Source organism: Siniperca chuatsi, linkage group LG1 (assembly GCF_020085105.1).
Source record: "Siniperca chuatsi isolate FFG_IHB_CAS linkage group LG1, ASM2008510v1, whole genome shotgun sequence".
In the NCBI taxonomy this organism is placed as follows: domain Eukaryota; kingdom Metazoa; phylum Chordata; class Actinopteri; order Centrarchiformes; family Sinipercidae; genus Siniperca; species Siniperca chuatsi.
Genome location: NC_058042.1, coordinates 20,496,711 through 20,519,797, shown reverse-complemented (window position 1 = coordinate 20,519,797; position 23,087 = coordinate 20,496,711). Strand labels below are relative to the sequence as shown.

At 41.4% G+C, this 23,087-nt stretch overlaps 1 protein-coding gene across 2 annotated transcripts in view; it reads right to left on the bottom strand.

Annotated features, from left to right (window-relative positions):
• Nucleotides 1-2,741: 2,741 nt before the first annotated feature.
• The window catches only part of myom2b (myomesin 2b), a 36,754-nt gene continuing 16,408 nt past the window's right edge, over nt 2,742-23,087 (bottom strand). For both annotated transcript variants that reach the window (XM_044201593.1, XM_044201602.1), the window contains 20 exons: nt 22,765-22,879; nt 22,308-22,470; nt 22,043-22,149; nt 21,119-21,163; nt 20,554-20,690; nt 20,194-20,338; nt 19,477-19,539; nt 19,006-19,073; nt 17,849-17,962; nt 17,535-17,622; nt 16,693-16,731; nt 11,577-11,682; nt 10,794-10,860; nt 10,243-10,339; nt 9,530-9,566; nt 7,762-7,784; nt 7,475-7,530; nt 7,301-7,390; nt 4,870-4,995; nt 2,742-4,482 (listed from right to left, as the gene is read on the bottom strand). In XM_044201593.1, the coding sequence (XP_044057528.1) occupies nt 4,273-4,482; nt 4,870-4,995; nt 7,301-7,390; nt 7,475-7,530; nt 7,762-7,784; nt 9,530-9,566; nt 10,243-10,339; nt 10,794-10,860; nt 11,577-11,682; nt 16,693-16,731; nt 17,535-17,622; nt 17,849-17,962; nt 19,006-19,073; nt 19,477-19,539; nt 20,194-20,338; nt 20,554-20,690; nt 21,119-21,163; nt 22,043-22,149; nt 22,308-22,470; nt 22,765-22,879 (1,896 nt within the window). In that variant the 3' untranslated portion in view covers nt 2,742-4,272. The remainder of the gene's footprint in view (nt 4,483-4,869; nt 4,996-7,300; nt 7,391-7,474; nt 7,531-7,761; nt 7,785-9,529; nt 9,567-10,242; nt 10,340-10,793; nt 10,861-11,576; nt 11,683-16,692; nt 16,732-17,534; nt 17,623-17,848; nt 17,963-19,005; nt 19,074-19,476; nt 19,540-20,193; nt 20,339-20,553; nt 20,691-21,118; nt 21,164-22,042; nt 22,150-22,307; nt 22,471-22,764; nt 22,880-23,087) is intronic.

The following is a 23,087-nucleotide window of genomic DNA, read 5'->3' as shown; positions in this document are numbered from 1 at the left end:
AGCATCTGCCCTGCTGAAGCCTCCAACAGCCAGACACTGAGTCACTACGAGCTCCATGGAAGCTGCTGTGAAGCTGAGCTACCTGACTTCCCAGCAGAGGGAGAAGCCTGTTTCCCTTCAAATCAACACTTAATATCACTGGAAATATACCAGATGTGAACATTAAGCTTGCCTCCTTGTTAAAAAGAGTCATTTTCTACTTGACGTAAATGCAGCCTTTAAGTTTACAGAATGTGTTTTGAGCATGTGACATTGATGGAACCCATCAAGAAGTTTCCGACAAATAACATGCCTGAGGAAAAGATGTCCAAAGACTGTATTAATAATCACAGCATCTAACTTGCTCTCATCTCATGAAACAATTTTAATAGCCCAGCTAACCAAAGAATAGTACGGCAATGGAGCTGTAGTACATGTAAAAGCAACTCAACCTCTTTATTTTGATCTCTCCTCTCTCCATTATTTCCTATGTTCTGTCCCTGTCCGTTGCTCTATTTGTGATCAGTGTGACTTTATATTGTCTGTATTACTTCATTTGCATTACACATAACAAACGTTGCAGTAGTAAGGCTGTAAGTGGAGGATTACTGGGCTGGTGTAGTCTAGATCTGCCACCAAATCTGAGGGGCAATCCCAGCCAGAGGTTAGACAGGACCAATGGTCAGCCAGGATTATCTGGTAGTGTGAGTGTTTTACAAATTCGACCTTTACCGCTCTATTCAATGAGCAGACACGTTCCAGCTGTCTTGATTATGTCAAACTTAATATTTATGATCCAGCATTTGCAGATACAGATTTTTTTGATTGGTGTGAGATTGGAGGTGCCGACATGGCTGATGAAGCAGACTCGAGCAAGTTTGAACAACGTGTGTGTGATACCCCACTGTTGTCTGATTGTATTGTGAGGATATTGTGAGCACAAAAGCCAACAATGTGTATCTGATGCAATGCACTTTCAAAATCAGTTCTCTCTCCCTCTTCACCTCTCCTGCTTATTTCCCTCTTTCTGCTCTCCCTCCCTCCTTTTGTCTTCCACCCCTCTCTCATAATGCTCCCTTTCTGCACTCAAGTTTCTTTCCCTACCTCTCCACCTTCCTTACCTTTCTCCTATAGCTGTCCTACTCACAGTAAAATAAAGAAACGATCATCTGTGCTGAAACAGCGAGACAAGCTTGCAGAATAACATGCTGCTTGTTTCTCCTCTCTCACTCTGTCCTTTTATTAGTTCCTCTCCTCTCTTTCCTCCTTCCCTTGTTCCTCATGTCTCTCCCCCTCTCATATCCCTCTCTGTACTGCTTTCCTCTGTCTTTTAGGCCAAAATCTGCAGTAATCAATATCATCATTAGAATAATTGTCAGCATTTACTCCCACAATGCATATTGCAAATTAAAAAAATATGTGTGTAAATGTATATGTTTGCGTAATGGCAGTATTTTAAAATGTGGCTGTGTCAGTGCACACTCATAAAGTGTGTCTGCTCCTAGTTTATCTCATTGTTTGAACAGCACTGCTTTAATTAGGACAGGCCTGTCTATCCGTGTGCATGTGTGTGTGTGTGTGTGTCTGCGCATGTGCCTAAAAGTATCATTGTCTAAGTGTGTGTTCATGTTGCCATAGTGCCCCCATGTGGAGGACTGCAGAAGAACATATACTCAAGCATATACTTTCTCAACACACACGTGCGCCCAGACACAAACGCACACTCACACACTCCAATGACACGGTGTTATATTTGGAAACACAATTTCATGCTATCAGTGCTGGCTAGCTATTCCATTTAGATAGCAGCCGTCTATATGTGTGTGTATGCGTCTATATATGTGTGTGTGTGTGTGTTTGTGTGTGCTTATACTCATGTGCCTGTATGTATGCATATATTTGTGTGTCTGTGAGTGCACAGGCTGTCTGTGCGTTTCACAGAGATGAGTCCTTTTCCAAGTTTATTGAAATTAAAAGTTGGTTGTCATGGTAACATTTGGATTCTCAGTAATTATGTTGATTAAAAATGTGAAAATTAATTAAAAAGTCAGGGAAATGATCTCACAGCAGATGATCAGCGAAACATCAAAATGATTCAGATCTCTGTGTCTCCCTCCCGCTCTCTCTAATGCACACAAGTCTCCTTCTCTTCCTGTCTTCTCTCCGCCGCACTTCAGAAGTCCTTTATTGCCATGCAACACTGAATTATCTACATTCATCTCTCGCACACGCTTTGTCTCACTCTGTTTCTTCCTTCCTTTCACACTTATAGACACAATTTATGACATGAAATATGTCTTCATGTCCAAAAAACACAGCAGCAATAGCAAAATAACTTCACACGCAAACAGCAGGGATGTAGGACTGGGGAGACAAAGGGGACTGAGTATACAGGGCCCTCATGTGAGGAGGGCCCACAAAGATACTCGAATGAATAGCTGTGGATGTAGGGAGGGGCCCATAGAGAATGCCTATGTACAGGGTCCAGAATTTTGTGCTATGCCCATGCCTCTTATTATATCTCCCCCCTTTTCATTCAGTTACTCAACTCATTCTCAACTTGTTAACAAGCATGACAAGACTCGTCTCATACCGCTAGAGCAGACACATCAGCAGCAAAATGTAACACAAAACAACAGCAACCTCACAGTCTCACTTTCTCTCTTTCAGCCTCTCCATTACTCCACTTCTCTCACTCGCACAATCCGTCTCTTGTTCTCGGTCTCTTTCTCTGACAGAATTAATAAACAGGCTCAGCAAAGTGTAATCTCTTTTCTTTTATTAGCAACAGCAAACACAGAAACAATGAATTTACCCTCCTCCCACCCCCTCCTCTCCGTCTGCTCGTCTCCTCTCATCAGCTTTAATGAACCACAAATCTCATCAGCCATCTTTTCATCAGCACTGCCATCACAACTTCCTGCACTTTAAACCTGTCTGACTTCTCAAAACATTCCTGGTTCTGCTGTTGGCTGATGACCAGGAGGACTATACATAATTGATATTTAACTGTAAAGTAGAATGCATATGGATTTTCCAAAAATGTTTTTTTGTACTAACAGTCAGAGTCAATATTAAGCAGATGACTGTTATGATGTTTTCAGTGGCAGCAGTGTTAGTGTGACAGTCCTGCTCCTCTGCTCTGGTTTACTAAGTGGTGATTCACTGCCAGCTGATCATCAGCATGTTCAATATCTCACCATGATGTTAAGGAGGACGGTGTTGCAGCCATCGGTTGATAAAGGTGGGAGCGTAATGATGCCAGCACAGCCCGACCTGTTTCTCTCTGCACCTGTGTTAACATGTTCTTTGTGAAAGTTAGCATTATTTCCTAAGGAAGGTAAAAACTACATCGCGTGAACATTCATCTTGTTGGATGTAGTAGTGACTTGGAGCTGTGTTGTTTTGTGCATCAATATCCTGTGGAAACCGTTACAGGAGAGAGATTTTCTGAAACATGAACAATAAATGAAATCCTTCATGAATAAAACACATCTCATGACCGTGACACAGTGCCGAACCATTGCAAAGCCGCCCCTCTCTCTTCAAAGGGTGGTGGTAGTGGTGGTGAGGGTGCGTGAGGGGGGAATTAAGAAATTCTGCCAAGGGCCTCATAAAGCACAATATGTTACACACTATCAAAAATGCAGGCATCAATGAAAAATATGACATGTCTTTTCAGCAGGATACTATTGAGGGCATATCAAAGCTATTGTTCCTAAAGTTCTGTTTTATGTTTTAACATGTTTTGAGACAGTGAGTATTGCTCTGAGGGGTTTATACTTAGGCCTTATACTTTTATTTTATCCAGATATACAATGGATTTTTTGGGAACATTTTACACAGGGCTGTCCGTGAAAATTACGCATTTAATTGTTCTGCTTCACTTACATCCCAGCGTCAATTTAAAACACATTTCATTCTTTTTCCAGCAATAGTTTTATTCAAATTTCAGCTTTATTCAAGTTTCAATTCAGTTAATTTCAATTAAATTAAACTCATTTCTAATTTAATCATGTTCAGATATAAACTCGTTTTATATTTAATTTTATTAATTTCAGGGTTTTTTTTAATACAGTGATATCACAGTAGTACATTTTTTTTCATTGGTTGCTTACTATAACATTATTATTGTTTTAGCTATCAGTCTTTTCTTGACTCCCTAATTTAACGGCATTTCATTTAATGCTTTTAATATTTGTCCAGATAGATAATAACAATACAAGCCTGTGTGGTCTACATATGCACCAGTGTGTGAATATGTTTCTTCCTCATTTATGACTGACATGCTGTCTACTTCCTCCTAGTAGGAGTGGGACTCTTCACCCCTCTTCCTGCTGCTGCCTTAGGAGGGGCAGGGCTAGGAGAGGAGGGGCCGGCGCTTGGAGCAGGCTGGGTTTTGGGCTGAGGGATCTCAATGGGGAGTTTGGGAGGGATGATTGTTTTAGGGGTCAGAGTTGGTTTTGCCTCAGGGATTTTTTCTCCATGACGGTACACACTGACCTGGAGAGAATAAGAGACAGAATAAGATGTTATGTTAATGTTATGTAAACATTTCTCATACGTGCATTTACTCCACTGTATGTGCTTACAATAAAATGTGGAGAAGAGTTTCAAAGTGCTACAGCTTTGTACAGCATTTAAACACATCGTTTTGAGTCTTAAGTAAAGAATATTCTAGGTCAAGATTTATATTAAAACTGTCAAATCAGGGTCAGACAAAAGTCACAAGGTCAAATACCGGCTCTGTAACAGTTCTGAGTTACACAGAGTGTGTGATCACAAAAATATCTCACAATGAAAAGACAAGATTTGTGCCACAGATGGTCAGATACATTTCACGGCTCTGAGTAAATCCAGTAATTTGTGGTACACAGCAGTGACACTCACAACTATATCCACAGACTCCCCTCCATATTTGTTCTGGACAATCATGGTGTATCTGCCTGAATCCTCCATGGAAACACCTTTGATCGTCAGACTGGCAAACTTGCCCTGGTCCAGGGAGACCACGTACTGAAATATGAAATCAAAAGTTAAAAAAGTGAGAAAGGCAGCACAGGGAGTTTAGCATGATTTAATATTTAAAACGCCTGTCACTTAAAGTTTTATTTAAAAATGGATTTATCTTTATCTACTCAGAGCAGCAGCATGAGCTTTGATTACCCCCTCCCTTTAGCAAAAGCTGAGCACTATGGGCTTGATGGACATGAGGACTAATGATCTATTCCAGTCTATTAACTATTCTATTCTGCTGAGCCCTGTTAGCTCAACCAAAATATGATGGAATTAAATGACAATAAAAACATATTCCATCCGTATTTCTTGAGACCACAGAAACAAAACTATTGATGTTTAAAGCCTTCAGAGTTGAAGTAAACTTGTGTCCATGTTGTTCAACCACCTGATACAAAATAGAGTACTTGTATTCTGACTTGTACCATGTGAATGGAGCCGGCAAGAATACAGTATTTTATGGTAAATGGACAGCATTTATACAGTGCCTTTCTAGTCTTCTGACCACTCAAAGCGCTTTACACTACATGTCAACATTTACCCCATATAGATGGCAGGGGCTGCCATGCAAGGAAAGAATAACTAATCCTCATTCACACACTCGCACCCAATCTGGGGTTCAGTATCTTGCGCCAGCACATGTCGACATGCAGGCTGGGGGGAGCTGGGTATCAAACTGCTGATCTTGTGATTAGTGGACGACCTGCTCTACCTCTAAGCCACAGCTTCATACCTGCCCACTCATTTGCAAGGTCTACACAATAGTACATTTTTATGGAGTGGCACTTGTAGCAGGCTAATTACATTCCTATTAAGAGAAACACTTTAATTTTGAGAAATTAAAAGCTCTACTGGCCTAAAAATCAAGTAGACCTAGAAAAAGATTTTTGCAATTGATGGCCCTTTTCTAATTACCATATTATATGGCCTTGGATAATTGCATTCATTTATTAGACCAATGTAGGTTAATCTGTGGGTTATTAGTTTTTATTTTGTTTGACTGATGAAAGGTAGCTGCTACAGAAAAACCCATAATATTAGGCTATTATAGTTGTTGTGGTGGTAACAATGGTACTCAGAGCACACAAATCTCATACTTAGTGACAAAATGTACAAAATTATTAATTTCTGGTATTCACAACCTGCTCCAACTCACCTCTATTTAAGCCTGTATAGTTTTACAGTAATACTTATTCCTACTCTGAGTTTCACTGCAATATTCTCTGGATCTGTATATGCTTCTGTTTGTTTTTCTGTTAATATCTTCAGTAGCCTCTGTGGTAGGTAGCTTGGTAGGGGAGACCCACTCCTGAAAACACACCAAGGATATAGGTTCTCATTTTCGACAGGTTAGGTTAGCAGGTGAGGAAATGAATAAAGAAGAGGGCGAACTTCAACACATATTCCACCTGGACCGGGGTTTCTCAGACTTAAATCTTCAAAGCCGTTAGGAGCCGTAGGATGCTGATACTGTTGAAAGAGCCTCCACTGACTGGGGATTGACTGTAGACTTATAGTGGTTGGCAAGTAGGTCAATGAGTTATGAGAGGTTTGTTCCGTTACCAATCCAGGAGTGTGCTTATAATACTGACCTCACCTAAAGTATGTAGATTCCTTCAGTGAGGGATTGTAAGTGGTGCTGAAGTTCCTTCCCTTCATCCTGATCACATCAGTAGTACATATGGAGGCTGTATAGAGACTTCCAGCAGTGTAATCAGTCAGTTGCCAATAAGGAACTTATCTATCTCATCAGTTTCAATTTAGTGTACTAATTAAAACTTAAATGAAACATAAACTACTTAGAAAGTACTGTTTATTACTACCTGGATATTTCCTCCAGTATAATATAACTTTTCCATAACTTTATATTAGTTCGCAAGTCATTTTGAAGGTAAAAGTTCTTGTTCTGTCAAGAACACGTACCATGATATTTAAACCGTTGTTGTAGTCATGGTTGTACTTTGCATTTTGACAGTACATATTCTGCTCTTCATGATACTACCCATACGAATCCAAAGAGTGTGCAAAATGTTTGAACACAGTCAAAGCCACACAACAGAATCCAGTAGACATGTACTGACTGAAGAAACTCCATAGTATCGCTAGACAAGTTGATAGAAACATACTGTTGCAATTGTGTCTGATTAATAAGGTCATTAATCATGGGGAAGGAAGGAGGAGCTGGGTTTGGGAAGGGAGTAAACAGCTTCAAGTGTCAGCAGTAGAGTGTGGCAGGTAGGAGCCAAACAAAAGAACGAGGCTCTGTTTGAAGTGCTTTATCTGTTAGTGTGGCCGAAGCACTTACCTGATCGTCAGGTTCCACCTCTGCTCCGTTCTTCAACCATAAGACCTGAGGCTTGGGGTCCCCACACACTGTACATGTTAAACTCAGGGTCTGTAGGAGGAACAAACATGACTTCTTAGACAAACATGTACGAATTCACGGAGACTAAAATCACACATACACTTAAATACTTACCTTCTTTTCCATAATGGTGACCACATCAGGAAGTCCTCCCACCACCTTACCACGGTCTGAAACAAACCATTGTTAACATTACCAATCATTCCTTTTGCTTATTATATTGTTGATGAACCATGGGTCCTAACACTCTCCAAGATAACTAAACAACCAGTAGCTTTATGCTTTTTTGAGACAATGTCTGAACAATGATCAATTTTAAACAGAAGTAACTGTAGAATGTAACTAAGAAAAAGTAACTGTATTAAAACAAAGAAACAAGGAGAATGGAAGGATGAACTCACTCTTCTCAGCAAAGGCCTCAGCCCTGAAACACACAGAAGGAAAAGTTAGAGATCTTTCTCTCGCTCTCTCATACAGCAAATCGGCAGCAAATGCAGTACTGAGTGCAACACTGTAACCTAAAGTGTAACTCTCAGTATTAATTTGTCTTTCAAAATAAAAAAATTCAACAAATAATTCTGAGAGTATCAAATGTAACCCTGTATTGTGAATGTAGTATAGCCAAGTTTGGTTATGGCCTGTTGCCACTACCTGGCTCTGCTCACTGACCACGCACATAATATTCATTTTTGGGTCAGTGGCAGTGGTCAGATGGTTTGCCACAAGGCATTCTGGGTTTAGAGCCAAACCACATTACGCCGTAGTTTACTCAGGGACTTTACAGAATCTTGTCAATGGGAAAAATGATATTGCTTTGTAATAACTGGGTGAGGGCTGTCGAAGCAGCATGGGAGGACCAGAGGTCAGCCACAGGACCAGATGGCTGGGGGAACTCTGCTCTCCTCTTGGCATGTTGATGCTCAATCAAAAGGGCAACAGGGTGTCACTTGTTTCAGCGTGTTTGTAAAATCTTGTGCTTAAATGTCTCTCTTTGAATGTTAATTAGAAAAGGGATTTGGACAGTTTCCACTCTGCATGCAGTGTTTAGTGTTTGGAGTTTCAATTGATTTTTCTAAATGGATTTGCAAAATTCAGTGTGTGGAGTTTCGCTTTGGCCCAATTAGCCACAAAACCCAAAAAGATCTCTCTGCTACCTGACTGCTTCTATTTTCAACATTGATTTTTATCTCAAATTATAATATACTGGACTTTTTCAGACAGCAAGGCTTGGAGTTTTTGGATTCACTATTGTTTTTGAATTTTTGAAACGTTCAACTTGTAGATGGAGAGCAACCTTTACTGAAGCTGTTCTGATCATTCATAAATTGAAATACAGCTCTATTTACTTAAAGGTTCACAGTGTTTACAAATACATCACATGCAAACACGCAGGCTATCTTGTACAGAAAAGTCCATAAAAAACAAATCTAAGAGCTGAGCAACAGTGTTTCAGCAGAACATTTCAATAGTAGCAGTTCAGTGTGCAAACACACATGAAAAATCGGCTTTGACCTCTGGTGCACGCATACAATAAGCTCAGCACAGTTTAGTGCTGAGCTTGTCCCCCCCCCGGGAACTTAGAAAGAAAGCCTACAGGTGGATGCTGGGTGGAGGTGGGCCTGACGAACTGCTACAATACTTAACAGTAGCAGTAGTTGCAGTGTTTGCAAACAGAATAGTAAAACAGCAGCATGCCAGCTGCATCAAAAGAGAGGGCTGTCTATTGATGCTGTAAATTGATCGTTTTATTGGTAAAGGGTGTGTTGGATCTACATGCAATCTTGCGGTCAATGAAGTAAGTTGTGTGTGTAGAAGTCTAGGATCTAGTAAGTAAAACGTTTTAAATGTGGAGATAAATATATATATATATAAAATATACATCAGTTTAATTTCTTGGAGATGTTATTTTTAATATAGTCAAAATATCAAAAGTATTTATGGTAATCATTGTGCTTTATATTTATTTAAACAAGGATAAAGAATATGGTTTTCAGCATATGAATAGAAAGTATCCTGGGCAATCATTACACATTACTTTGAGCTACCAGATATCAAACCTGCAGTGATTAAGCAGTGTAGGTTCAAATGTGGAGGAAACAATGATTAATCATCAGCAGAGTTAGTCCGACTAAAATATACACAGAAAGTAAAGAAACCGATTTGTCTTACTTGAGTTTCTGGAACTCAGCGAAGGCCTTCTCATATACTGTAAAAGACAAAAACAGAATTTCACTGTCACTTTTCACAACACCAATTGTCTCCTTAATTTATCTTAAAGTGATACTCCACTAGAAATCCACATTCTATATAGAGTATAAAAACACTCAACCCTGGCTTAAAAGGTGGCTTTTAAAAGGTGCTTGCCCTTTCATGAACAACCGCAGCAGCGCTCGGCTTTAATTAATGTTGGTTAAACATATTTTGGTTAAAATATAAATACACTTCTTCTGGCATAGCTTCCGAACTAAAGGAAGGGAATAATGCAACATGGAAGCAGTGCACTTCACCAATATTTGTCAAAAATACAACTGTTTGGAACATACTGAGCGTAATGAAAGGGCAGAGGAGAAGTTGATTGTGCTCAGGACTTTTTCTGCATGAAAACCTGTCGCTATTGGAATCCATTATAAACAGCATGAATTCAAGCTGACCACAGCTGCAGTTTTTTGTGAAAGAGCAAACTGCAAAGTTTTTACAGCCAGTTTTCAAGCCCATGGGGATGAGTCTTTGATACTTTAAAGGTTGGAAGATCACTTCAAAGTATTAAACTGCAGATCGAAGCCAAGAGCTCCACAAAAACAAGTGACTGCATTGTTTCCAACCCTCTTTTTACTGTATTATCAATAAAAAGAGTGTGTGACACTGAGAGAGGAGGTACTGACCATCACCACTGAGGTCCAGTGTGCGTTTGTGTGAGTTTTCAGGGTCGGTGATTATGATGGAGTACTTTCCTTTATCCTTCTCCAGTGGCTCAATCACCTGTGAATCAATCAATCAATCAATCAGTTAACCAATCAGTCATGTGAGCAACACAACCCATCAACTAATCAGTGTCTGGTTGTTTATTTCTACTTGTATGTCTTTAATTCATGGTTTAATAAAGGGTCAGGTCATTCATCTACCGGGTAATTACAATTATAAAGCTCTCTGACAAAAGGTAAAAGGAAGATACACTGTTTAATTAATTAAGTTGAATGAATTTTAAAATGTATGATGTTTTTATTCATTAGCCTCCCCTTCTTCAGGTGAGATGATCTATTTATTTCATCTCAAAGTTGCCCTGGTATCACCTCTACAAAGGTACTCTGAGGACTAAGCAACATCGATGGGCAACAGTGCCACCGCCTGAGGGGCTTTATTGTCACAAAATTACCTATGTATGATCCACCTAAGAGGCATATACTGTTCAGCATTGTACAGGAGACGATAATACCTCCATTGTTGCCATAGAAGGGGTTCCTCCAATCACAGTCTTGTCACTGTGGGAGAGTTTAGTCTCACTGAGGAGAAGAGAGGAGAGGAGAGGTTATTGTGTATATGTGTGTGAGTAGCTGAAGCCTGCTTCAGAGGTAATGAAAAATCATGTTTACATGCCTGCCTAATGTTACGCACATGGATACCAATTTCTCTCTCTTGCTTTGTGTCGCTCTCTCACACACAGAAAAGACGGGGAGAGGTTAAAAATCTAATCTCTCTTTGAACAATAGAATAACAGAAAAGCCTCTACTACCCCCTGTCATCTTAGGATTTCTCTTCATTCTTTGTTTTTTTTGTCTTTTGTTTCTATCTTTTTTCTTTCTTTCGATCCACTCTCTCTCACTCTGTTTCTCCTCCCTTTACATTTTATAATCTCTAGGGTATGACAGAGTGCTTTTACGTGCAGAAAAACCTTAATTCTTCTTAGAAAATGATAGGGCTGTGATTTCTGCCACAAAACAGGGCAATTTTACTGCAATAACCAGGATAATGAAAACACTCGCCAACAGCCATCACAAGTTTTATTATGTGGCCTATTGTTTTTGCCACTCCCGGCAGTTTAATTTGAGAGAAAAGCAAAATAATATGTTTGTGGTCAGCATGTTTATACTTAAAAGAATACTCTTATTCCTCCTAAAACCACTGCTTTTCTTCTTCTTCTCTTTAGTAGTAGTAGTGTAGTTGTAGTTTTTGTTGTTGTGGTAGTAGTGTTATTAGTACTATAAATATAATTTCTTACCCATGACACCAGGTGATGTTCATCTCTGAGGTGTAATACTTCATGTGACACTGCAGCTGAATGCCTGTTGCTGTGCAGTTAATCACCAGCTCCGCTGCACTGGCTCCTAGAGGTGATGGAGGTGATAGAGGTTGTGGAGGGCACATTTGAAATCAGAATCAGATACATATTTTCCATCTGCTGCTGTATAACCTGGCCTCTCTCTGCTAGGAGAGCAACAGAATGCACTTTTTTCTCAGAATTAATCAAATAAAATCAAACTTTCATCTGCAGCCATTTGTGATATCCATTTTAAGACTTCCCTTTTTGTTACATTTCTCTAGCATGGAGAGCAGAATTGTGTACTAATGAAGTAGAGTGCAGACTGTTTGTATGCTGCATTCAATAAAACGCTTCAAACATCAGAAGCTTTAATAATGTTTTTTTAAAAGCTGTTATGCCTAAAAGGGAATGTTTATATAAAAATAAATAAATAAAAAAATTTTCGTCCTTCACCCTCCGCGGGTGGTCTCATCCTTCGAGCTCGGGTCCTCTACCAGAGGCCTGGGAGCTTGAGGGTTCTGCGCAGTATCTTTGCTGTTCCTAGTACTGCACTCTTCTGGACCGAGATGTCTGGTGTTCTTCCAGGGATCTGCTGTAGCCACTCCTCCAGTTTGGGGGTCACTGCCCCGAGTGCTCCGATGACCACGGGCACCACTGTTGCCTTCACCTTCCAGGCCTTCTCCAGCTCTTCTCTGAGTCCTTGGTACTTCTCTAGTTTCTCATGTTCCTTTTTCCTGATGTTGCCATCGCTTGGTATTGCCACGTCAACCACAACGGCTTTCCTCTGCTGTTTGTCCACCACCACGATGTCAGGTTGGTTCGCCATTACCATTCTGTCAGTCTGAATCTGGAAGTCCCACAGGATCTTGGCTCGGTCATTCTCTACCACCTTTGGAGGTGTTTCCCACTTTGACCTCGAGTTTTCCAGTCCATACTCAGATGCAGATGTTCCTGTACACTATGCCAGCCACTTGGTTATGGCGCTCCATGTATACTTTTCCTGCCAGCATCTTACATCCTGCAGTTATGTGCTGGATTGTCTCAGGGGCCTCTTTGCACAGCCTACACCTCTAGCCAGCCAGCTCTCTTGATATCAGTCACTTCAGTTATGTTCCGGTGGTACATCCCATGTAGGGGTTTGTCCTCCCATGATGGTCCCTCCTCCTCTTCCCCATTGCCTGAGACATTCCCTGAGCACGTCATCTGTTGGGGCCTTATCTTTGATGTACTTGTGGATCTTGGATGTTTCATCCTGGATAATGCCTTCCTTATGGATGCTGGATTTGGGATGGAACCCTACATGCACGGTGAGGAGCTTTCGCGTCTTAACGTCTGTGGTCTGTATCTCTTCCTTTGGCCACCTTATTATTCCCGCCTTATCCCCACCTTATTATTATTATGATCACTGGCAGTTGATTATTTGGCTGATGACAGAGCATCTCCCCACAAGGCCATTGTTTGGCAGTGCTTCAGGTATGGGTATTCGAGTGCTTCAGGTATGGGCATCTGGTTGCTCTACTTGCTTTCTCATTGCACCTCTGTCAGTTGGCTCACTTGACACACTCTCTGTGCCTCCTTGATTTTTGCCTGGGAACCAGAGCATCGAGACGACAAATGGGCTACTGGAACAAGACGGAGATGGGCGAGATGCGATAATAAGGCTCTGTTGGAATGCTACTACTCCAGTAACCCTAGTCAGAGGGGTTACATGCACAGGATGTGGGATGAATGGTTACTTCGAAACCCACAATCAAGGCTTACAGCGAAGCAACTAGTAGCTCAGTGTTCCAACATCCACAAGCGGCAACTGCTATCACAACTTGAGATTGACGAGATACAACACAAATGCTACGGCAAGGGGGAGCCAGGACAACAAGTCAGAGGGGAGCAACCAGCAGCTCCCCAACCAGAGATTGGGTACGAAGCCCCAAGAGAAATCACGCTGAACGAGGCAGCGACTGACCTGAAAGATAAGATCATGGCGAGGATGAATACAAGGCAACCCCGACGCCAACTACAACGGCTAAGTGAAGTACCATCAGAAAGTCTCCTAGAAGATGTGAATGCAGCATTGAGAGCGATACCACAACCATCACTGAAACCAATGAGCTGATATACGCCTCAGCAGCAGTGATCCTAGAGATGCTTGGCTACAAGAGCAACCATGGGAGCCATGAGAGACAATACCCACCATGGAAACGAAGGTTGGAGGCAAAAATCAAGGAGGCCCGGAGAGAAGTGAGCCAACTGACAGAGGCTGAGAGAGGTGCAATGAGAAAGCAAGTACCCAAGAAGTACAACCAGATGCCCATACCTGAAGCACTCGAAACTGCCAAACAAAGGCTCCAAGCCTTGGCCAGCCGCCTAAAGAGATACACAAGAGATAATGAAGCCAGAAGAATAAACCGGCTGTTCGCAACTCAACCTGTGAAAGTGTACGCTCAATGGCAGGGTAATAACAGCAGAGCAGACCCACCAAGGCTGGAAACGGAACAGTACTGGAAAAGTATATGGGAGAGGGAGGCATCACGCAACAGCGATGCACAGTGGCTGGCCGCCCTGAGAATGGACCACAGCAACCTCCCTGAACAGAATCCAGTCACCATCACAGTGGCAGACATCCAAGAAAGAGTCTCAGGTATGAAGAACTGGACAGCACCGGGCCCTGACAGGATCCACACCTACTGGCTAAAGAAGCTCACTGCACTCCATGAGCGCCTAGCAGCACAAATGAGTCAGCTGCTAAGAGATGGGACGGACCCTGAATGGTTTACCGAAGGGCGCACAATCCTGATCCTGAAGGGTACAGTCCCATCCAACTATCGGCCAATAACCTGTCTCTCCACAACATGGAAGCTCATGTCAGGCATCATCGCGGCTAAGATAAGTGGACACATGGATCAATACATGAGCCAAGCACAGAAGGGCATTGGCAGAGGAACCAGAGGAGCCAAACACCAACTCCTGGTTGACAGAACAGTCACCCAAGACTGCAGAGCCCGACACACCAACCTGGGGAACGGGGCCACCATCAGTCACCTCCTCTACATGGATGACATCAAGCTATACGCTAAGAGCGAGCGGGACATCGACTCACTGATCCACACCACCAGGATCTACAGCTCTGACATTGGGATGTCATTCGGGCTTGAGAAGTGCAGTCGAATGGTGACAAAGAGAGGGAAGGTAGTCCACACAGAAGGGGTCTCACTCCCAGAAGGAACAATAGCAGACATTGAGGACGGTTACAAGTACCTTGGAATACCACAGGCAAATGGCAACCTCGAAGAGGCAACAAGGAAGACGGCAACGGCCAAATACCTCCAACGAGTAAGGCAAGTCCTAAGAAGTCAGCTCAATGGCAAGAACAAGGCCCAGGAAATAAACAGCTACGCCCTGCCAGTGATCAGATACCCTGCGGGAATAATAAGGTGGCCAAAGGAAGAGATACAGACCACAGACGTTAAGACATGCTCAGGGAATGTCTCAGGCAATGGGGAACAGAGGAAGACGTGCTGGAGGAAGGACCATCATGGGAGGACAAACCCCTACACGGGATGTACCACCGGAACATAACTGAAGTGGCTGATATCAAGAAGTCCTACCAATGGCTAGAGCGGGCTGGATTGAAGGACAGCACAGAGGCACTCATCATGGCTGCACAGGAGCAGGCCCTGAGCACCAGAGCAATAGAGGCCCAGATCTACCACACCAGACAAGACCCAAGGTGTAGGCTGTGCAAAGATGCCCCTGAGACAATCCAGCACATAACTGCAGGGTGTAAGATGCTGGCAGGAAAAGCATACATGGAGCGCCATAACCAAGTAGCTGGCATAGTGTACAGGAACATCTGCATTGAGTATGGACTGGAAAACCCGAGGTCAAAGTGGGAAACACCTCCAAAGGTGGTAGAGAATGACCGAGCCAAGATCCTGTGGGACTTCCAGATCCAGACTGACAGAATGGTAATGGCGAACCAGCCTGACATCGTGGTGGTTGACAAGCAGCAGAGGAAAGCCGTTGTGGTTGACGTGGCAATACCAAGCGATGGCAACATCAGGAAAAAGGAACATGAGAAACTAGAGAAGTACCAAGGGCTCAAAGAAGAGCTGGAGAAGGCCTGGAAGGTGAAGGCAACAGTGGTGCCCGTGGTCATCGGAGCACTCGGGGCAGTGACCCCCAAACTGGAGGAGTGGCTACAGCAGATCCCTGGAAGAACACCAGACATCTCGGTCCAGAAGAGTGCAGTACTGGCAACAGTACAGCAAAGATACTGCGCAGAACCCTCAAGCTCCCAGGCCTCTGGTAGAGGACCCGAGCTCGAAGGATGAGACCACCCGCGGAGGGTGAAGAATGAAGTTATGTATATATATGTATATATATGTATATGTGTATATATATGTATATGTATATATATATGTATATATGTATATATGTATATATATATGTATATATGTATATATATATATGTATGTATGTATTTATATATGTGTATGCATGTATATATATATATATATATATATATATATATATATATATATATGACTTTGCTCACTGCATATGTACAAGTGTGCCACCTGGTCACATCACCATGGTTTTCCATTACCACAGTAATGCATCCTCTTCTCCTCTGCAACCACTGCTGTAACAGTTGCTGCAGAGCTGTCAAGTGACAGTCTCTTAAAATAGGAGTAAGATGCTCCTCCAAACTGTCACTGTGACAGCGCACAGTGGAATTTTAAAGTGATTTCACCACATGATGGCATGATGGCCAAATGCTTCCAGCATGATAACTTCTGCCACATGTTGATATGTGTGTGTGTGTGTGTGTGTGGCAGTGGTATTTTAAAACAGAAATGTATTAGCCTGGTGATGGACCTAAATCTCTTAGCACTGTGGTGTGATTGTGCCACGTTAAATTTAGATCATTTGCACTTGATCCCTTCAGTGGGTAGAGCAGGATGATGGTGATGATGTTTAGTACTGTTTTTAATATGGATATCTGTCAGTGAGATAATTGATGTCTGTGTATTCACCTCTGTGCGTGTGTGTGTGTGTGCGCAAAAATACCCACCAGCCAGTTGACTGATCTTGTTGATGGCATCGTCAAAGACTAGAAGAGAGGCAGAGAAACATGAGGTCAGGGAAAGAGCCAGGAGGATGGAGAGTCACAATGCTGCCCTCTGGTGGCTGCATTCAAAACAGGCATTTCTCCTAGTCTGGGTATTTGCAACTCCCAGGTTACAGAGTTATAGTGTATTTGAGAGAAGATGTCTCCATACCCTGTGACTCAGTATCCCTGTTGCCATTATCAACCAATTAACTGAATATTTCTGTTCTTTGGTGGCGTCCCAAATTAGAGAAAATGGCAAAAAGGTATGAATGCTGTATCTGTCAGCTAATCTCTCCCTTAAGGTCTGATTAAATACTTACTAACCTCTAATACAGAGGGGATAAAAGATTATCTGAAAAAGACAGTAATGCTCAGTTCTGTCATCAAAACATATACAGAAGTACAAGATTGAAGGATTAAAGAATACCAGCTTAAGTTTATTTCACACAGACTTTTCCAGGAAAATTAAAATGGATTTTCTCTGGAATAAATACAGACAGCAGGTGGGCAGGATGTCACATGGAAAGAACTCTTTTTATACAGTAGTCAGAAAACCAGGGTCGAGGTTAGAGGGTTTGTTAAAAATTCATTACCTCACCATGTACAGATGCAGTATATACATTTGGATCATATTTTTTCCAGTCTCCAGTCTTCAGTGTGTATTTATATATATATATATATATATATACACACACCATACTGTAGGTTAATATTTATTCTTGCTCAGTTAGACAACCAGCAAGTCAGTGAATCACCCCCCTAATTAATCAGTAAGATATATTAAGTAAGAAAGATAGCTTTACCTTTTCCGGAGATGTCAATTTGGCTCATATCTTTTCCTCTGTCATCACTGATGGTGGCCTTATAAACTCCTGTTGTCTTCAGTGAAAACTGGAGAGGAAACAAAACAGGAAACACATAAAATAGTGTAGGGGACATAAGGACCACAGATTTGTTGAATTCTAAATCTGAACACATTGTGAGGTTTTTGAACAAAGTGTCCTTGTTTTTGGATCCTCATATAAACTAACCAAATCACTGAACCGTGTTTCATACTGAATGCTATGAAACACGGTTTCATGACATTTGGAAGATTAAGGTACCAAAGTGCAATTACCAGCTTAATTGGCAGTTTACAGACTCCTGATCCAAGGTCAGGCTTCACATCAGGGATGATCTCTGTGTCTTCTTTATACCAGTGGAACTCTGATTCCTTCTTCAAGTTAGCAACCTTCAATGAAAAACATAATCACCAATATTATTAAAGCATTCAACATAATTATCATTAACAAGGAAGAGAGGTTTGTGCTTCTTTAATAGCTTCTATATGGCAGATCATCAAATCCTAATTGCACCAATTCGATCTCAGATGGACCCAGCCCAAAAACCCCATTTTTGCACTACCCCCATTAATCTGCCTCTAAAAGTCACTTATCAGTCCCGCCCCTAAATGTGTTGCACCTCATCTTTTCATGGCAACCAGGGTTATTCAACACTTGAAGTTTAACAGGTCCATTACAGGTGTCCTGTGGGTAAAATCAGCAATATAAATACACTTTAGTTCCAGCATATAGAAACCTGTTAGCAATGCCATTAATGCTGCATACCTCAGATTTTATAACTCATTACAAGATGCAAATCCAACAAGTCAGTGATGTGTGTAAAGTTCAGTTTATGTGGTGGTTCATTAACAGCAAGAGATACCTTGGGCAGTACTTTCCGCAGTTGCTCTCACTCTTACTACTTTTTATCTTGTGGATAAAAAATCCACTCTTTCCCCCAAGAGAACATTGGCCTATAGTCATTTTTGAAGAATAAATTGTACCCAAAGTAATCACTGTCACCAACTATAAATGGAGTGGATTTCTGCGAAATGGTTGATACTTGAAAGGAAGATTGTGCCTGCTGTGTGCTGCGTACATTCACCCACGTAATTTACTGCATATGTTGGTTGTGTTTCTTCATTATTCAAAATATACTTATTTGGGCTAAACTGGCAAACAGATTAAACAGATGTCAGCTTCAGATTGTCTCGAGGGATATGAACAAACATTTGATTTTACAATTGTTTTAATTATATACTTCATGCTAACAAAGCCAAGACAAAATCCTGACAGTTTAATTCTGGTTATTCTCAATCTGGACCTTGTCATTACACAGCATTGTCGCACTCTTGCACTCCTCCTTAGAGTGGCTAATCAGCTATCCACAAGCCAGCCTCCCATTTATTTAGAGTGTAAATATTCAATAATTATTGAGTTTGGCTGTGTTTACCTTGCAGACCAAAGTGACAGAGCAGTCGTCTCCGACCTGAAGTGACAGGAACTCACTGAAATGGGGACCTGTGGTGGATAAAGGCGGGAGAGAGAGGCCCAGGGAAGGGACATGAGTTTAAAACAAATTACTTGTGGACCTTGATTGAATGAGCTCTATTAACTGCTTTGTGCATGTGTTAAGTATGGTTTTAAAATTCTTAATGCAGAATACCACCGTGGAATCTTCCCGTGCACCTACAGTAGCTGTTCTGTAAATTTCTAAATTTGGGACTTATTTTGTCGCCGAGCCAACTGAAATGGGTCTATTTTGAGTTTTAAAGTTACAACTCCCAGTTTAAGTAATGCTGGTCTGTTTCTTTTCTGTACACTCACTGATTAGATTAGTTGTCTCCCAGGCCACATAGTGGTGTGCTGGTCTCAGGCTAAGCAGAGTAAAGCTTAAAAGTGCATGATGTTTTGTGTTTCTTACCCTCCTTGACTCTGATGTACTCTCTCCTCTGGTAGTCAGCCTCAGCCAGCGCTGCCTTAAAAGCTGTGTGCACATACAGATACACATAAGAATAGATACACAGAGAATAATTAAAAGATGAAAGTGTTGCCAGTAGTTGCTATAGATTTTTTTTTTCTGTGGATTAGCTAGCTAATGGTCCCCTGTATGAGAGTGGAATCATAATTTATGAATAAAAGCAACTTAACTGCTTCAAACCCACCTTTACATTTATCAACTGAATACATTTCTGTAATGTAGTCTCTTATGCTAGAGATGCAGTAAGTGTACTGCCAAAACACACATACACAGACACAAGCACATATATACTACAAATGTCTCAATAGGCTGTGATCATTCTTGCTGATGCTTGCCAGTATTCCCACTGATTAGTAAGGAGAAAAATAAGGATTTGAAAATGGCAAGTCCTTTTGCACACATAAACTCAACATACTACATCAGCAGCTACAATGGAATTTTATTTATTTTTTGTCATTCTTGTCTCAATTACTGTTGCAGTTTAATGCCACTGTAGTACCTGAAACAAAATGTGAGAGCAAAAAACATCTTATTGTCCACTGATCACCTTTCTTCAGGTGGTAGATTGTAGTCAGTTCTAGCAGGGTTGTACGTGGTTTGACCAGTTTAGATATGCAGTGGAGGTGCTGATAGTGAGATATCAGACCTGGCCTCTCTTACCATCTCCAATCAGAACCAGTGAGCTCTGTCCTTTGCCTCCTCCATCTGTGATCTGGCAGGTAAATGTCCCCTCATTCTCCTCAGTGAAATGGTCCATGATGAACTCAATGATACCTGTAGAGATGTCATGACCCATCTTGTTGGGCTGCAGAAAAATAGAGTTGGTTGTTGTAAAAAGGCCATAATGCACTCCAAGATTGGAATATGAATATTGATACTTTTTTACTGTGATTACGGCTTTAATGTTGCAACATGCAGCTGACTGAATCATTGTCAGTGTACATCAAGGGCGGACAGCTTGAAGCCAGAAAGTAATTTTTTCCATTTCTCCCTATGTCCTTAAACTACAATGTATCTTACATCAGCTCCAGACAGTTCCTTGTCGTTGGCAAAGAATTTGTAGGTGACTTTGGAAGAAATCTCTTCAGCCTGCAGCCAGAACCTCATTCTGCCTCTCTCCAAAATCTTATAAGCCAACTCTGATTTCAGCGGGATGACTAGAGGAGAGGAGAGGAGAGGAGAGGAGAGGAGAGGAGAGGAGAGGAGAGGAGGAAGGAAGGTTAGGGGTTAAAAAACATTATTGCACTTATTTACTGATAACTTAAACTGTTGTTAATTTATTAGTGAGAGGAGAGGAGGCAAAAGAACAGTAGAGGTGAATAGTAGTTAGGCAGGTGATGCAAAAGCAGGTAAGACTTTTTTGGATTAAATAAAAAGAGAAATGTGCTCCTAAGAGAAGAAAGAAATCTGAAAGGTTCAAAGCAAGTCAGAACAAAGCAAAATGAAGGCGTGAAAAGGGAGAAACTGAGAAATAGAGAGAGACAGATTAAAGACGAAGCAGAGGAAAAAGTGTAAAAGAAGAGAGATTAAAAGGGACAAAGAGAGAGATTATGAGAGATGGAAAGAGTCAGCCAGAGGTACCTACTTGGGTGTCTGATATCATAGCTGAGTGCCAGCATCTTTGCCAATTCTGAAACGTAAAGAGACAAGTTATTCATTTCATGCAGCCATGGGCACAAACAAGCAATTAAAATACACATTACACTTTGTACACAGATGTCATGCTCTTTGATAGGGTACTTCAAGTACCAAGTTTGAAGTCACTACTGTAATTTTGTTTAATAAGAAGAGGCAGATAAATGCACACTTTAAGACTGAAGCAAGCTATAGGGAAGACAATACATTATGCCTTGAACTGGACCCAAAGGTCAATTCTGAAATTCCTCTAACAAACCACATTAAGAGTTATTATATAAAATGATCAGTCTTCCCAAGTACCTGTGATGTAAGTGAAATAAATGAAAACCTTGTATACCAGGAGTTTTTAAATTATTGTAAGGCTGAAAAACTGTAGGCCAAATGGGAAGCAATCAGTGTAAGGCGCACTGAATAACATATTAATGCCTAGTAGCGTAGTGGTGCAATAGCAGGAAAAATATTGTGAAACTTTCTGACAGAAAGCCCTTTGCCATGAAAATGTGGTTTTAAAACACACACACTGCCCCAAGCTAGGAAAAAATTTGTGAGCAACGTGCTCTGCTAGTATTTATCAGATGTGGAATGAAATTGTTTGTTGCCTAAATCCCAGTGTGATCGTTTTCAAGCACTGTTTCATTGCTTTCATCTTTATTTCATCCTACACAGCGCCTCAGTTCTTCCATGCATAGTTTCCTTTTGAATTTTGCTTTTGATACTTACAGCTGTTCAAATTTCCATGAGCAAGGCATGAAATATATATATTTGCATGCACTACAATAACAGAAACAAGTATTTAATGTAAGTTAATGTAATGAAAATGCTGACAAGATGGTGAAGATAATCAGTGTTGGATTTCTGGGTAAAATGCTACCTTCAGCAGAGATTGTATAGCTGGATGACACTCCCTCTGTGTTGGTGACAGAAACAGAGTACGTCCCAAAGTCCTCTTTATCTGCGTTCTTAAAGATCAGCTTAGAGCTACGATGCAGGGCAGGAGAGAGACACAGACAGATAAAGACAGAGAGATGGTGCACAGCTTTTCTTTTTTTTTTTTTACAGTTTCCAACTATTTGCATGTGTACACACAAATCTATGTGTGGCTGTGTGTGTGTGTGTGCGTGTGTGTGTGGTCTTACTGGCTGCCTTCGGTCTTAATCACTACTCCTTTGGAGAAATCAGTGATTTCTTTATAATCTTTCTTCCAAATGAACTGAGAGCTCTCGGCCATTTGGCAGGACTCGAATGACAGAACAATGTCACCTGACTTCTCATCCACAACACAGGATACCTCCTGGGAACCTTGAATACACAGAGACAAACACACACAAAGTGATCATTTTTAAACTGCACACATTTCAGTCTCCAAAAAAGGCGGGAAGGGAAAAGAAGGAATTGTCCATAGATTTTTATATTTCAGTTGTTTTTTTATTATATTTGTCTGCTCCACTGCCCACTTTCATCTTGCCTCTAGCACTTATAGTGCATCATTCCAACTAAGCAAAGCCATGTGTTGACTATGTTGTGTCTGTTCAAAGAGAATGGTGAAGACAGCACAAATTTGATAATCTCCTACTGTCTGTGAATAGATGTTACCTGCCACAGCCTTGGCAGTCACGGGGTCAGAGGACATTGAGGCCATACCCACTCCTGCAGCGTTGACCCCACGCACTCGGAACACGTAGCTAGTGCCCACCTCCAGACCTGTTACCTAGGAAACAAACAGACAGGAAAACAACCCCGTGTTGGTGGAAGGGAGGACAGCTATGATTTTTTTTCTACACCAGTGTTAATCATCAGTTTGGGCAAATTTGACAGTTACAGTAACTGTGACATTAACTTTGTAGCAGTATGTTTTTCCACAACATCAGAAACTGTTGCAGATAGTCCAGTTTCTGAGGCTTCAGCTGATTATGCAA